The following is a 15,896-nucleotide window of genomic DNA, read 5'->3' as shown; positions in this document are numbered from 1 at the left end:
AAAGAACTGAGTCTATGGAATCAGATAGACACACTTGAATACAGTCTCACTAGTACAAGTCATGTAATTCTGAGCACACACTTCTGTGCGCCTCTCTTTTTTCTCTGTAAAATAGAGTCAAAATACATACTGTTCTCCAAAAAGCAGACCTGTGGAGAGGATTTCGCATGCAAGGATTTTATTAGGGAAAATGCCAGTGAGAGGAAATAGAGAGCAAACTAGAGAAGGTTGGAAGAGCCATCAGATCGTGACATCGGTTTTGCCCCGAAGTGGAGAAGAAAGGGAATGATAGAAGCCCCCTAGATCACCATGCAGTCTAAAGAATGTTCAGGAAGACCTTCTGAAAGTCCTCAAATCAGTCTCCAGTCAGAGGAGTCTCCAATCTCCCAATCCCTCGATCATGCAAACCACTGGCTGGGAGCAGCTCCTAGGGAGCATGGGCTGGGAGAAAGTGAGGCAAAGAGCATAGTGGCTGGGGTTCTACATTTTAATCAATTATACGCCCTTTCTACAAGGGGCATTCTCATGGCCACTACACCTACCTTTCAGGTTTATTGTGAAGTTAGAAGTAATGTAGGTAATTTGCCTAGGAACGTTCACTTGACATATAGTACATGCTCAATAAAGGAAAGCTATTGTCATATCTCAATTGTGAACTCTTTATCATAATAATTCTATGATATTTGTAAGATACATTTCTTTAATCCTCACAAAACTTCTTGCTATTAGGTGTTTATGTTAGTTTGCGAAGGCTGCCATTACAAAGTACCCTAGTCCAGGCAGCTTAAACAACAGAAATTTGTTTTCTGAACAGTTCAGGAGGCTAGAAGTCCAAGATCAAGGTCAGCAAAGTTGGTTTCTTTGGAGGCCTCGCCCCTTGGCTTGTAGACGGCCATATTCTCTCTGTGCCTTCACATGGTCTGTCCTCTGTGTGTACGGCTGTGTTCAAATTTCTTCTTCTAAAGACACTAGTCATGTTGGAGTTGGTTCCACCCTGATGACCTCAGTTTAACTTAATTATCTCTTTTAAGACCCTGTCTCCAAATATAGTCCCATCTGAAGTACTGGGAGTTGGGACTTCAACTTATGAATTTTGGGGGACACACTTCCCCGTAACAGTGTTGTTTGCCATATATTACAGATAAGAAAACCGAGAATTAGAGGTGTCAAAGAAAATGCCAGAGTTACACTGGTATTGAAAAACAGAACTGGGATCTCTGTAATTCCAAGCAAAGTCCATTCTCTTTTTACGAAAGTATGCTATGCACCTGACCCTTGTACGAACTTGGCCCTTTTAGGTGAAGGGTAAAAGGAAAAGGTGACTCAATCTAGTTGATGTGGACCCAGTATCCACAAAGTAAAAGATGCCTTTGAATTACACTCCATAGACTAGTGGTTTAGGCTAGTGGTTCACAGCTGTGGCTGACTTTGCCCCTTTGATGAATATTTAGCTTCTTCTGGACACATTTTTGGTTGTCACAGCTGGGGGTGTGCTGCTGGCATATACTGGGTGGATGTCAGGAATGCCGCTAAATATCCTACAGTGCACAGGACAGCCTCCTGAAACAATAAATTACCTGGCTCAAAATGTCAACAGCGGTGTGGTTGAGAAGGCCTACATCAGAGTAAAGCAATTTTGTCATCGAATCAGGACTAAAGGGATGGGAAATTGCATAGACCGCTTTTGAAAATTTAGGATTCTATCCTGACCATTCCTGGGCATATTTCTGTCCCCAGACCAGCCTGGTTGGTATTCTGTCTGGTGGAAGCCTGGAACAAATGGGACCTATATGATTCAAACTTAATTCTGGTTTTATAAAAATGTCTTTGTCCCTCTTACATCTGATCCGTCTAGATGAAAAGTTTGGTTGAGGGTAGAGAATGATTGAAAAAAAGGACAAAGTTATAATTACTGGCAAGGGACTCTCAGGTATTGTGGAGGTGGAGGGAGAGCAACAATCTAGCACCTAGGGCTGCACAGGGGAAGAAGCAACATCAGTGACACTTGTATTTCAGATCTACCTCTGTAGTGTTTCTCCCCAAGGAAAATATTCTGGTGTGTTTCTCTCAAACTGCTGCAATCACCTTGAACTTAACTGACGGCTGCGTCTGCCATCCCCCGCCAGGTAGCTCTAACAACCTTTCCCCTTAATCTTAGAGATCAAGAGGTCAATCAGAAAAATCAGGGGATGGTCTCAGCTCCTACAACACACACACACACCCTCTGGATGTCATCATCACCCCAATCTCAGACATTCCACTGGGGTAGACTAAGGTCACACCACCATGCTGGTGGCATGGACAAACAAGAAGATTGGATTGACTGCATTTAGCAGACCCTCCAAAACAAGATCTAGGCCGTTATTTTAACTGAACTGACAACATTAAGATTTACCTGCTAGCATTCTCAACCTGTGTTGCCTGCCTGATGTAGGTACTAGCTCATGGGCCTGCCAATTAATTGTAAAGACTTCCTTTCCACGGGTACCATTTGTGTTCTTGAGATTGTACTTCTTGGGTGGGAGACAGGCATTAACAAGTCTCTCTTGAAAACACAGTGACTGCACCTTAGGTTGCTAACCTTTCAGCATCTTGGATCTTTCAATACCCTAAAGAGAAGGGCTTAACTCTGAGGCAACAACATCCATGCCAGGGCCCTCAGCTTTGCCTGTTATTAGGTTGGTGCAAAAGTAATTGCTGTTTTTGCAATTATTTTTAACCTTTTAAACTGCAATTACCTTTGCACCAACCTAATATTTTAATTGCTCTAGGGAAAGGGCTTTTGATCTGTTATCTAGAGAAACATTGTAGTTGACTGCTGTGCTTTCTGAGATGGGACAGAATGGGAAGGAATGGGGATAGATCTTACGGGCTCTTGTCATGTTTATAAATCTTCGATGTGCCCCCCCCCCTTTACTCTGTCTCTTCTAATTTCAATTTCTCTCTTCACTCCTGACATCTTTCATTCCTTGGTTAATACCCAGACACCACACCCCCCGAGTGTCTTCATTGCTATGAAGGTTTCTTTTAATACTTTTATGCTGTTTATTTTAGTTGTGTCTTCTCAGCAGGGCACGATGCATACATGTAGACTTGCCTGCCAACAAGAATTGAACTCATTTATTTCTAATTTCTCATGTTGCTATCAATTTAATCCAGAATATAGGATTGATTTATGAGCATAACTTGTGATATAAGTGCTTATACCTGGCTTTAGAGACCCCCCCCCATTTCTTGGAAATTATTATACTGCTGGTGCTGATGATAATCAGTTTTACTGTGTTTCCCTGAAAATAAGACCTAGCTGGACAATCAGCGCTAAGGCACCTTTTGGAGCAAAAATTAATATAAGACCTGGTATTATTTTACTATAAGACCAGGTCTAATATAATATAATATAATGTAATATAATATAATATAATACAATACAATACAACATAATATAATAATATAATAATATAACATAATATAATGTAATATAATACTGGGTCTTATATTAATTTTTGCTCCAAAAGACGTATTATTGCTGATTGTTCGGCTCGGTCTTATTTTCGGGGAAACACAGTAAAAGGTAGTTATGAGTACTAACTATATCCTTGGTAATTTACATGTAGTTTCTAATTTTTAAGACAAGATGGACAAATTGTAGCCAGAGTCCAAAATAAGTAAGTTGTCTAAGGTCATAGAGTTGGTAAAAGTCAGAGCTTGCATTGTTATCACGGGCTGTCGGAATATGAAGCTTTTATTTGTTATGTCATACTCCCCTTATTGGTATTTTTAGAAAATCACAAAGCCATAAAAATTACTGGAAGTCATGTATTAAAAGCCAAAACCTTGACAAACCCAGGGCACCTCTCCAAAAATGATCACCTGAATGTTACTGTAAATACAGAGCCATCCAAATTGTTTCTTCATTTCAAAAATAACCCACTTGAGGGGCATTTTTAAATTACTTCTAAAAAACTTAAAGAAGAAATTAAACACTTTTGACATGGTATCTTCTCAAACAAAATATCTAGAGAGACTGAACATTTTGGTCAATTTTTCACTCAGTGTGTAGACAGTAAAGATTGCTCTTCTGTGTTTTGTTGCCCTCTTAAATGTTCCCTTAATGGTAGGTTATGCCATCTGATGGGCAATTTGGCTTTGTACCATTTTGCTTGTCATGTTGTTTCCCTAACATTAAGTAGCTGAGACTAGAGAAGGGCTTATAGAGGTTACACAGCTCAACAGGATGCCTGTCCTTTTTTTCCCCCCCTTTTCCCCCCTAACTTCCCATTACCCTTATGCCCTCCCTTGTCGTGCCTTACAAACTCAGTGAGGACAATACAACAACAAATGCAAATATTCACTTTTTTTCTCCTACACTGTCCATTTTTTATGGTTGATTAAAACTAGCTGAAGGGAACAGAAAAAAGAGCATCAAAAAATTGTTCTTCTCTGTCTAGATGTAAATAGCTTCTCTGTTAAGGAACTGGGGCTACTCCCACCAAAATAAAGAGTGAAGTATATTTTTCTTAAAGCAAAATTCTGTGTATGCATGTAAATGTGTGTACTATGGATAACATTCCCCATGACAGTCCAGCCAGAAGGAAAACATGAAATGCTTTTTAAACAAACTGCCTTTTTTTTTCTTTATTGAGGAATGTTGGGGAACAGTGTGTTTTTCCAGGGCCCATCAGCTCCAAGTCAAATCGTTGTCCTTCAATCTAGTTGTGGAGGGCGCAGCTCACTGGCCCATGTGGGAATTGAACCGGCAACCCTGTTGTTCAGAGCTCGTGCTCTAACCCACTGAGCCATCCAGCCGCCCCAACAAACTGCCTTTTTTGACATAACGCGTACACTCACAAAGTCACTTGACTTTGAATAATCCCATTACAATACGTAACTAGCATGGTTTGAGAGATGTGGAAATGCAGTTCCCCTGGTGCGCCATGCCCTCAATAATGTCTGATGATATCTCCTGAGGTCATGTCCACACTTTACCAGACTATATATGGTAAAATGATTATTTGTCATTTTAGGAATACACACTTTTTGCAGCTCTTACACAATAGTCTTAGTTTTCCATAAGATGTGTCTCCTATTGGTACAATAGTACATTTAAAATGGTCTCTCTTTTGCTCTTCCTCAACGCTGCCTACAGAGGTGGCACCCATCTCTTACTTGGTATCATGACTGCTGTCTCAGACTACTCGTGAAGCCCAAGATCACCACAAAGAGGACCAAGAAGTTCATCCGGCACCAGTCAGACCAATATGTCAAAATTAAGTGTAGCTGGCGGAGACCAAGAGGCATTGATGGGGGGTGGGGAGGTGGGAGGGGTTCGCAGAAGATTCAAGGGCCAAAAAAAAAAAAAGAGATTCAAGGGCCAGATCTTGATGCCCATCACTGGTTATGGGAGTAACAAGAAAACAAAGCACGTGCTGCCCAGTGGCTTTCGGGAATTCCTGGTCCACAACGGCAAGGAGCTTGAAGTGCTGCAGATGTGCAACAAATCTTACTGTGCTGAGATTGCTCAGAACGTGCCCTCAGAGAACCACAAAGCCATGGTGGAAAGAGCAGCTCAGCAGCCCTTCATAGTCACCAATACCTCCCAATGCCAGGCTGCCCAGTGAAGAAAATGAATAGACAGCTTATGTGCAAACTGTGTTTTAATAAAATCATAAAATTCTGCTATCTGGCAATCAACAAACAAATAAATAAATAAAGTAAAATGGGCTCTTTTATTTTTGGAATTACAGGGTCACTTTTTAATTCCTGAATTGTATAGTTCAGTATGAATATCATCACTAAATGGTACAAAAGAAGTACAGTGGTATTTTTAATACAAAATAAATATCTGTCTTCTGGAAAACTCTACTTCACATCTACACAGACAGCCCATCTTGGTCAAAATTAAAATTAACCTTAACATCTTCAAAACAAGAGAAACTGCTTCAATTTAAGTTAATTCAGGATAAATGGACCCAGTTAACTTGTTCCTCTAAAAATAAAACCTGTTAACTATTTGCTGCAATTTACTTTTAGAAATTCATTTGCATTCACTCTTTAACAAAGCACTTTTCATATTACACCCTTGTTTGTTTATAGAAAAAGACTTCATGGACTGTATGTGGAATTTGACTCCTCAGAAACTTTCTTGGTCCAAAATGGTTTTTAGATATTAAGTGCCATGTCAATCAGCACTATTTTTTGTATGTTAGTCTTTGTAAATTACACTTTAAAACTTACCTGCTGCTCTGGAGTCAGACACACCTTTAATAGTGAACAGAAAATGACTTCCGAGTATCTTCCACAATCTAGGCAGTTGAAAGCACGCTCTTCTACCCACTGCCAAGGTCCTAGAGGACACCCTTTTAGAATACCACTGGATTGATTCTTGGCATCTCTTATCTAAGAAAAACTACATTAACAACTGCACAGTTTGAATCCAGCTTTTTTATTTATGAAAATATACACTGAAAGTTACTTCCTTCCAATTATCCAAAAGGCTGAATTTTTGTTAAATCTTCAGAGAAATGTAAGTAGCTTCTAGTTGGCTTTGTTTTCCATATAAAACTACATTAATGCTATGTTATCAACCTGTTTCCTTCCCCCAAACTAAGACTTTTCTTGCTCAGATGTTACCAGTGAGTTCTGGTTAGGTTTTTTCTTTTTTTTTTTTTTTTTTTTTAAGATTTAGGAAGTTTGGATTTTATAGAACTAAACTCTTTTAGATGATAACACTGAACATAGTTGTTACTTATTGCACACTAGTAAGTTCACATAAGAAAGTTTTTGGATTCAGACTTTTCAGCTAATTGATGTTTATAGAATTTTAGTAATGTAGACTTTAATGATGTTGAGAGTCTCCATTAAGATGTTATGGGCTTAGATGTGGTCTTTTCATGGGGGGTGTTTCATCTTCCTTTTCTTCTTCATCATCATCCGGATAATCCACTAAACCAACTATGTTACTACCAGTTGAGCTACCTGTTCCATTAGTAGCACCAACAGAAAGGGGGAAAGTAAATTTGTTGTCACCAGAAGTTGTTCTTTTAGGAATATCTTCCTTGTTTTTATTTTCTTTTGTTTTTTCAGTCTCCATACAATGAACTTGAAAATCATTTTCCAGTGGTTGCATAACTGCTTCTCCTTCCTCTATATTTTCTTTATAACAAGTTTCTTCCTTTTCACAGACTCTGTCACATTTGCGAAATATTTTATTATACAGTATAAAATTCAACTTCTTCTGTATTTGACTCTGTCGGTCTTTCTCTTGTTCATATTTCATCTTCAAACCTTTGAATGTCTGAACATATTCAATCCATTCAAGTGTTTCATAAAACTTTTCAACTATATGTGTAACAAGAGACTTGATATTTTCCACTCTTATGTATTCAAATAGTTCAAGAATAGCTGAATTCAACATATTGTACCGACTTCCATTTTCCAAAAGAGCATTTACAACCGGCTCTAAAAGATTTCCCTTGATGATGTAACGATTATAAAATTCATCTTTAATGCCAATTATACTTCTCATAAAGCGAAGAGCACACAAGATCAGGAAAGTCTGCTTCGAATTCATCAAGATCAAGACTCTTCTTAGCAAGTCTTTGTTCAAAATATAGTTTTTTATGTAATATGTGTGATGTTGCACACAAAATGTGAGCAGCTCTAAAATTAAGCTAAGCAGCTGTGCTGTTTGATAATTATTGAGGCAATTTTTGCTGTTTTTGTCAGTTCCAAGTATATCATCCTCTTCACATGTATCTTCTGAAGTGGTGTCCAAGAGTGGCGCTATGAGGTTATGCATACAATGTTTATAGAAGAAATGTAGAAACTCACTTCTTTCACAGTTATTATTACGTGTCACCAGCACACTGTCTGCATCAAGTAGAGAACGAAGAAGTCCCATTAAATGAAGAGCATTTCCTAGCTCTTGATCAGTATCACAGATCATTCGTTTAATTACTAAATTAATGAAAAGGTTACAATCTTCATTCCACAAGGATTCTTTTATTATGAATTCTCGAATCACCGACGGATTATATTCCACTAGACAAGCAAATATGTCAGTAGCAGCTGACCTTATTTGCACATCATCCAGGCTGATTGCAATTTTAAGAGCAGGAAGAATTCCCAATTGTGTCAATGTTTTGAGTAGTGCATCCTTGCTTTGAGGCTGTAATGTTTGAGAAAATGAACAGAATTCCTTGAAAAAAAATATAAATTCACGCCGCTTATCATCATCTGTAGTCTTATCTTTTAACTGTGCAAGAACTTGAGGCAAAAACTTGTTATCTTTCTGCAGCATGTGGACTATCTCAACCTTGTTAAAGAAAATAAAAGTTTTAAGATTAGAAAGACAACTGTCTTCAAATAGGGATGGTACAGGCAAAATGATGTTGAGAATGTACTGTACCCTGTATGTCTGATGTATTTTTTGCCTAAGTTCACAGTTTGTTATTGGCACCACTTCCTTGAACTTTGCATGTTGGGTCAAGAATTCCCTGTGCCTTTTTGGTTGAGTCAAAGCAGGATCATATTCAAGACATCCCATTACATTCATGATACACTCATCAGAAAACATGATCTCAAACAGAAATGTCTTGTTGAGGAGTAAGATTCTTATAATAATTTCATGCAATTGATGTAAGCCTTCGATGTCTCCTAGGGTCTCACAAGTGTGTAACAGTTGCAGTAGTTTTGGAATATAGTCCTCCTTTTCCAAGATCAAGGCGAGCCTTTCCTTACCGGTATGTGAAACGAAAGCCATGGTAACTAAGTTAGCAATCTCTTCCAGGTTATTGAGTTCACAGTTAGGAAGCTCAACCGGACGACCCGTTTCTGACATTTCATCACATTCTTCTTCTTCTGAAATATCCAACAGGTCTTGTGTGATGTCGACAGTTGGTTCTATACCTTGAACCCGGCAAATGTCTTCCCAGATCTCACGACAACCGGCTCTGTCCTTGAAACTCAACGCCATTCCGTGGTTCTCAGCCTCGGACCAAACAATTAATATCCCCCTTTTTTTCTTATACGGTGTGTTTGGATGTATCTTTGACTCCAAGATCAGTGAGCCGTCGGACTCTGACCGTACTAGTAGTGACAGTCCCTGGAGACGGTCCACGTAAGTGGAGTAGACATATCCAGTGTCAAGATAGGACCATAGCTGGTCTTCATTCAGGGCATAAAGTTTTACGCGGCGACGATACTTGTTCACAAAAGGGATCTGTGGCGTCTTCATCGTAGCCCCACTCTTGGTGTGGGGCCCCGCTTCATGAGTCAATGGCAACTGAGGTTGCTGTGGCTGCGACGGTGGCGGAGAAGACAGTTTCGGAAAATCACAGGTGTTGCAGTTGTCGCTACTGGGACCCTGGCTCTTGAGGTCAGTAGGGTTCCCTGGAGTCCCGCTGAGCTGTACTTCCATTTCATTCTCTCCATCCTTCATTTTGCTCTCCCACACTCTCTTAATATGGGCTTCCAAAGTGAGCCTCTCAGCCAGCTCTCAGTTGCCTAGGGAAGCCGCGGTTACATCAGGATTCTTAAGAATCTCCCAGGATTCGATCCCAAAGCAACATTCTATAACCGTTAAGGCAAATTGCTGCCGTTTACAGATGGTGGCTTAGGAATTAGAGCAAAGAGCACTATTTTTTCCATAAAAGCTTTTGTCCCCCAGAAACATTTTTCATTCATCGAGTGTCTGGGGGTGGAGACTCAGGATCTTAGACAAAAGAAAGCTTAATCACTTATGTCGTTACCAAGTCCATACCTGACATAATATGACAAGGAAAGTGCTCCCCCATCTCCCTGAAAGAAGCAGGAGCAAGTGAGCTGTGGGCCATTACAAATAATCAGAGATCTGTAGTTGGGTCTTCTCCATAAGGCTTGGCCTATGTCTGCACAATGGGGAAACTTTTTCCTAAACTTTTTGTAATCTATAACCACATTCCTCATTGTTAGGAAAGGAGTGGGCCGGAGGGAAACTGAGCTCAAATTAGCCAAGAATGAATATTGAACATCACAGGTCCATTGTTTTATTTCTTTTCTTAATAATTACAGTAATAATCACTACTACAACAACTAAGTAATAATAACAATACTTGAGGGCGTCTCATTATTACAAAGAAAGGTAATAACGTAATTGAGCAAATATAATGCTTGAGTGCTTACATGTTCAAGACATTGTGACAAGAAATTTGTATATTTTCTTAATTTTTATAATAACCTAGTGATATATGAGTATTAAGCATCCTTTTAAGAACAGGAAATGAATCTAGAGAGGTTAAATCACCAAAGGTCACACTGCTAATATGTTGAAAAACTCTGATTTGAACACGTATTTCTGATTCCAAAATTGGTTTTCCCAGCCACTGAACTATGCTATCCCCCTCTTTTCTTGGCCTTCATTATACTTTATTTCACATTCCTTCCATCTATATAATTTGTAATCAACATAAAATTATCAAGAGAAGATGAAAGTCACACACTTCCTCCTTTAGATCCACATCTGTGTATAGCCAACCGAAAAATAGAAGCTTGTATATGGCAACTCTGTTAAATATAATTTTAATAGTAACCAAGTTGATTTTTGATGTAGCAGCAAATTCTGCAGTTTTCTTAAGACATTTCCCCCCAAAAAAAATTAACCCTGTGATTGCAAGGGAAAAACTGAGAATTGGGCCACATCAAGCAAATTTGGACTTGAAGAGTCCTACTTGTAACAATCACTTCATTTTATATAGCATTGGAGGTGTTGACAATTCTCAACTAGAGCACAGAAAAACTTTTACACACCTCTCTTGCAATGTCGCCTCTAGGACATTATACTACAGGGACATTCCCAGGACAGGACAGCAGGGGCACTTGGGGAATTAAATGCAAATGACAATCATTTCAAGAGAAAATTCAAATCAATGCTCGGACCTCCTGGCTTAGAAACGTGTACAGATTATAAATAATACTTAGAGATAAGGATTAATAAATAACTAATACAAAAATTGGTATATGTACTGGTTTAAAACTCCTGTCTTATTTCAATAAGAGAGAATATGCAGATAATAATAATAATGGCATGTATGCTAATGTCCAATTTTTTTCTCTGCTGTGGTTATATTAAAGTTTCTATATTAAAGTTTCTATCAGAATCAATTATAACACTAAGTCTGAATATGCCCTCAGGTTTCATTCTCTAAGAAGCAGTCAGCACAAATCTATGTGTTCTCACAATTTTATCACAGGGAGTTTCCCTTAGGTCAATTAAGGTCCAGTTATCTTAATTAGGTTAACTAGAATCTCTTTATAGTCTAAAGGAGCCTCAAGTCCACATTTCTCATTGCTATTTCTGCAGCAGACTCCTTCAGTTCCTGTCTTACTTGGTTTGGGAAGAACAATGCCCTTTTTGGCTTCAGTACTTCTCAATTCCTAAGATTATTAATTTTTTGTTGTTTTACAGAAAGCAAGGTAATTGAATAAAAAGCCATATTCCAGGAACCATGTAAGTCCCTTCTATAGGCATTATTTATTTTTTATTTAATCCTCATACAGTAATGGCTTGAGGAAGATATTATTACCACCATATTAGAGAGGAAAAACAAAATTCTAAAACTGAATCAAACGTTTGGTTCAAACCTCTGCAGAAAGTGATAATGTTACAATATGAAAATAGGCCTGTGGAGTTCCAACTCTCCACTTTGCTTTTCCCAGGATGCAATGCTTTCTCTTAGAATATGCATACATTGTAATAGCAGATCTTTAAAACAATGTGATTTTCACCCCAACTCTCATTGCTATTTGATGTTTCTCCATTTTATTTTCTAAAGGAAAACCTTTGAGACTAGTTCAAAATCAAAATGGGTAGATTTAATCTTAAGACTGGATCCCTCGTCTGTTTTGGATACCTTTTTCACGCTTGCCCCCTCATGACCTTAGGGGAATCAGAAGTAATTCTTGATTACTTGGCCCTGCAAATAAATAGTTTTAGGTAAGGCTCTTGTAACTCATTGATATTTTATGACTACTTGGGGCTTAAATTTTATATTTTCCAGAGTCATTTTAGAAGACAATAAAGGAATGGGTCATACATCCCTGAATTTTAGGTATAGACAACTCAAACCACATGTATGCATATAGAATATTTAGCTATCTAAATATTCTGTCTGTAAGAAGAGAGAACATTAAAGAGTGGGAAGAACAAGGCAATTTTTAATTTTATGAAGTACCATTAAAAATAGAATTATTCAAATGTATCTCCTTTCAAATTTTCAGCTTCAAAATCATTAGTGAAAAACACACATGCATGTTCTCTAAAAGTTCTCCAGGTAACTTATTTCATGGACTGTTGCTTTTTTGGACCACCATCATCTCTAATTTGGAAATCTATAAGTCTCCTCTCCTGACTTCTGCCTTTTCCACCCTCTAGTATATTCTCAACACAATAGCTGGAGAGGATTCACTTAAAACATGTTATATTCTCCCACTTTTCTGCTCAAAATCATTGTGTTTCCATCTTACTTAAAATAAAAGCCAAAGTTCTAACTATGGTTTGGAAAGTCCAACAAGACCTAGCCCTCTTGATCTATCTGAACACTTCACTTAATAATCTGTTTCTTCCTAATTCTGCTCCAGCCACACTAGTCACCTTGCTAGGTCTGAAGCACATCAGGCACACTCCTGCCTCAGGACCTTTGCATCTGCCCTTTCTTTTACCTGGAACATGATCTATACTCTCACCTCATTAAAAAATTTATTCAAATGCCCCCTTTTTTCCCCCAGTGAGACCTTCCCCTAACGACCTTTTTAAAATTGCAGACCTTCCATCCCAACCCATCTGTTTTCTATGATGTATCTTTTCTCCATAGCACTTAGCATCATCTTCCTATTTTGTGCTTCACTTATTCTGTTTTTTTGCAACCAGACCTGTGACTTATCTATTCATTTTTCTCACCATTATGTGCCTAGCACTTGCCATAAGACATGATACACAGTAATTTCTCAACAATTATTTATAAAATAAATACATAATGAATACACATTCTTTCTAGGATGATTTCCAACAATCAATGTATTTAATCCTCACATAGTTATTGAACAACCCCTATATACAGGCCCTATACCAAGCACTGAGGATAAAATGGTGAATTTGAAATTTATTCGCAGTTGTCTTACAGAATAAATAGATAGTTTTAACAGGACATATTTCTAATTTATAAGATACATGTGGCATTTCCCCTGCTCTAATCCCACTCTTTTGGATAGTTTTCTTCTTATTGATGGTGACAAAAGAAGCAATATTTTCCTGTTTTAGTCTTTTAATTGCATGAAAAACCATTGAATAAGTTGGATGTTTTCCTCCATGTTCTGTCAAACATTCCTTCCCCAACCATGGGTTAAATCTCAGGTAGAAGCGACAGCTTTTTCATTGACTCTCAGGTACTGAAAGAGCCCTAATTTTCTAATATTAAAATATCCAGTCTATTTCAAGCGTCTGTGTGGGTCATGTCTTGTCCAAAGCAAGTCCATGGCCAAACCTAGAGTCAAGAGATGGGAAAGTATATCCCACTTAGAGTAGGGGATCATAGCAAAATTATATAGCCAAGGGTATGGATAGAAGGACGGATGAAGAATTGGGGATCTTAATGCAATCTTCCACAAGCTTGGATAAAACAGGTACAACCCAAAACTTTGATGGGCAAAGAGGGATACACACACACACACACACACACACACACACACACACACACAGTCACCCTATATACAGAATGTTAAAATGTGTGGATATTTAAAAACTTTTATTCTCGGTTGAAAATATCATTCTGTTCTGTGTGCATTGCAGCAGTACCATCTCTTATATTATCTTCCTATTGTTCAGTGGTAAGAACTACTTTAAGTATTTTCTTGGATCCTTAGGCAATTTCTACTAGCACTAGCACATTCTCCATTGAGTGCCTGGCTTCCTTGGAAGCTCCTGAATCTTTGGCTTACTCTGCATGGATTTAAAGGAGGAAATAAAAGGGGGTAAATGTTCTTTTGACCTCATGTAAATATTTGACTTTGACTTTCAGTGCCATACTCTCCTCTTTTTCTACTGCTCAAATCGATACTTCTAGACTCTTGGAGTTTTGTTTTAAATTTCATAATACATGGATTTCCTCTTTTTCTCTATCCTGATAGACCATATTATTTCCTGTTCCTACCTAGATCTCCAGGAATTACCATTAGCTGACTACTTACTAATTACCCTACAACCAACCTCGTTATATAAGTAATAGCAATGAGCATAATTTGGAGTGAAAAACCACTCATTTTTTACTTAGAGATAGTAATCATCTTCATTTCTTCAATATAGCACTAGATATATTTATATCATAAAATGTAAATTTTCATTTTTTAGTCAACAATTGATTTCAACTTAACATTTTTGCCTTAATTCCATTAACATTTAAAGGAATGCCCTATTTTGATTTTTGGTGAGATAACTGGATTAAGTCAGAAATAGAAACACAATGTTTTCATGACAAGTGAAGGAAAAATCTTAAACATCATGGCTAGTGTTGGTTTTGGATATGTTACTACTTGAAGTTGTAGACGTGGTTCATTTCTTCTGAAAAATAACCTTTTGTTTTTGTTATTGCTTCATGATCTGCTCTCACTTTTTGGGCAGGAGAGCTGGCACCGTGGTGTAGGAATATATTTTTGAATTGTATGTTAACATCATTCAGAGAAATATCAAGTTTGTGTTTACAGTTTACTTAAAAGAAGAATTTTTAAATCTTAAATTAGCAAATTTCTTTATCAGATTTATAGGCGACATATACAATATCATGTAAAACAAAGATAAAACGTCTTAGTAATCAATGTGTATTTCATAGCTCCTTAAATACAATAACTATATTGTTCCTTTATGTCTCAGATGGCTGTTAGGTATTATATTTCCCATGAAATGTGACCCTATAAAGTAAATTTTGATAAATTTATTTATTTTAATGCCTTAAAAATTCCTATTTTTTTTTTTTTTTTGTTGGTTGATTAGGTAGAGTAGGGTAGCTATTATCCACCCACTAAGTGCCATTAGCACCCTGTCTCCGGGTGTGATAACCGAAAATGTGTCCAAACAGTGCCAGACGTCCCCCTGGTGGGCCAAATCATCCCCAGCTGAGAATGACTATTAGTAATCATTTTCAGTTTTCATAATCTACTAAGTGTTTAAAATGCACAAAGTAGTTTTAAAAAGACACAGTTGGTAGGCCTCTTTTCACGTCTGATGTAGTAAAACCAGCTTATTTGAACTTCTGGTCATCCAAGATTTTTTTCACCAGCATTTCTGCACATTTATAGTAAAGCAATAAGTGACATTTATTGTCAGACTTTTCTCCAGGAAAATAATTAAAAAGTAAATGTGTTCTTTTAGCAACCCCCTTTCTTTTTCTGCTGTGTTTCTCTTACAGCACCCAGTGTTCTCACACTCCTCTCTATAAGTCCGGGCTCCTTAGCATCCTATAAGGCCTCACTTCTTGTCTTATTATACTTCTATTCTATTCCCCTCTCCACCCCACCAAAGGCAAAGATGGGTCCTGGCCAGTCTTATTCTCCCCTGTATTGCATTACCTAGAAGACAATTGGCGTTCAGGGAATATTTGATGAAAGAGCACATAAAACAATGTATAAAAATCACTCTTTCTACTTGCCAAAGAGACGTAGATAACATGTGTAAGAAAACATCTCATCAAATGGATCTTCACTGAGATGTCATTGCCTGTCAGCAAATTTGTGTTTTAGCCCTCCTATAAGTTCATGGTCAACATTCCCTCTTATCTACATTTGATAGTTATTAACTATCAACATTTTCTCCTCAACTCTTCCATTCCACCCCAATGATCTTTCAGCAAAAGACCTCACCTAATACTTCA

The 15,896-nt window shown here is 37.7% G+C and overlaps 1 protein-coding gene and 1 pseudogene across 1 annotated transcript; one reads left to right on the top strand and one right to left on the bottom strand.

Moving 5' to 3' along the window:
* The first annotated feature begins 309 nt into the window (after positions 1-309).
* LOC117020152 (60S ribosomal protein L32-like) lies at positions 310-5,631 on the top strand (annotated as a pseudogene).
* Positions 5,632-6,865: 1,234 nt separating this feature from the next.
* LOC117020099 (serine/threonine-protein phosphatase 4 regulatory subunit 3B-like) lies at positions 6,866-9,439 on the bottom strand. Its single transcript, XM_033102372.1, has 2 exons — positions 7,699-9,439; positions 6,866-7,539 (listed from the first exon to the last, which is right to left on the bottom strand). Exons 1-2 carry the CDS (start codon positions 9,437-9,439, stop codon positions 6,866-6,868), a joined length of 2,415 nt encoding a protein of 804 aa, XP_032958263.1.
* Positions 9,440-15,896: the final 6,457 nt, after the last annotated feature.

The sequence above is a fragment of the Rhinolophus ferrumequinum genome, chromosome X, assembly GCF_004115265.2.
Source record: "Rhinolophus ferrumequinum isolate MPI-CBG mRhiFer1 chromosome X, mRhiFer1_v1.p, whole genome shotgun sequence".
In the NCBI taxonomy this organism is placed as follows: domain Eukaryota; kingdom Metazoa; phylum Chordata; class Mammalia; order Chiroptera; family Rhinolophidae; genus Rhinolophus; species Rhinolophus ferrumequinum.
The sequence above is the reverse complement of the archived record's forward strand: the minus strand, read 5'-3'. Positions and strand labels throughout refer to the sequence as shown.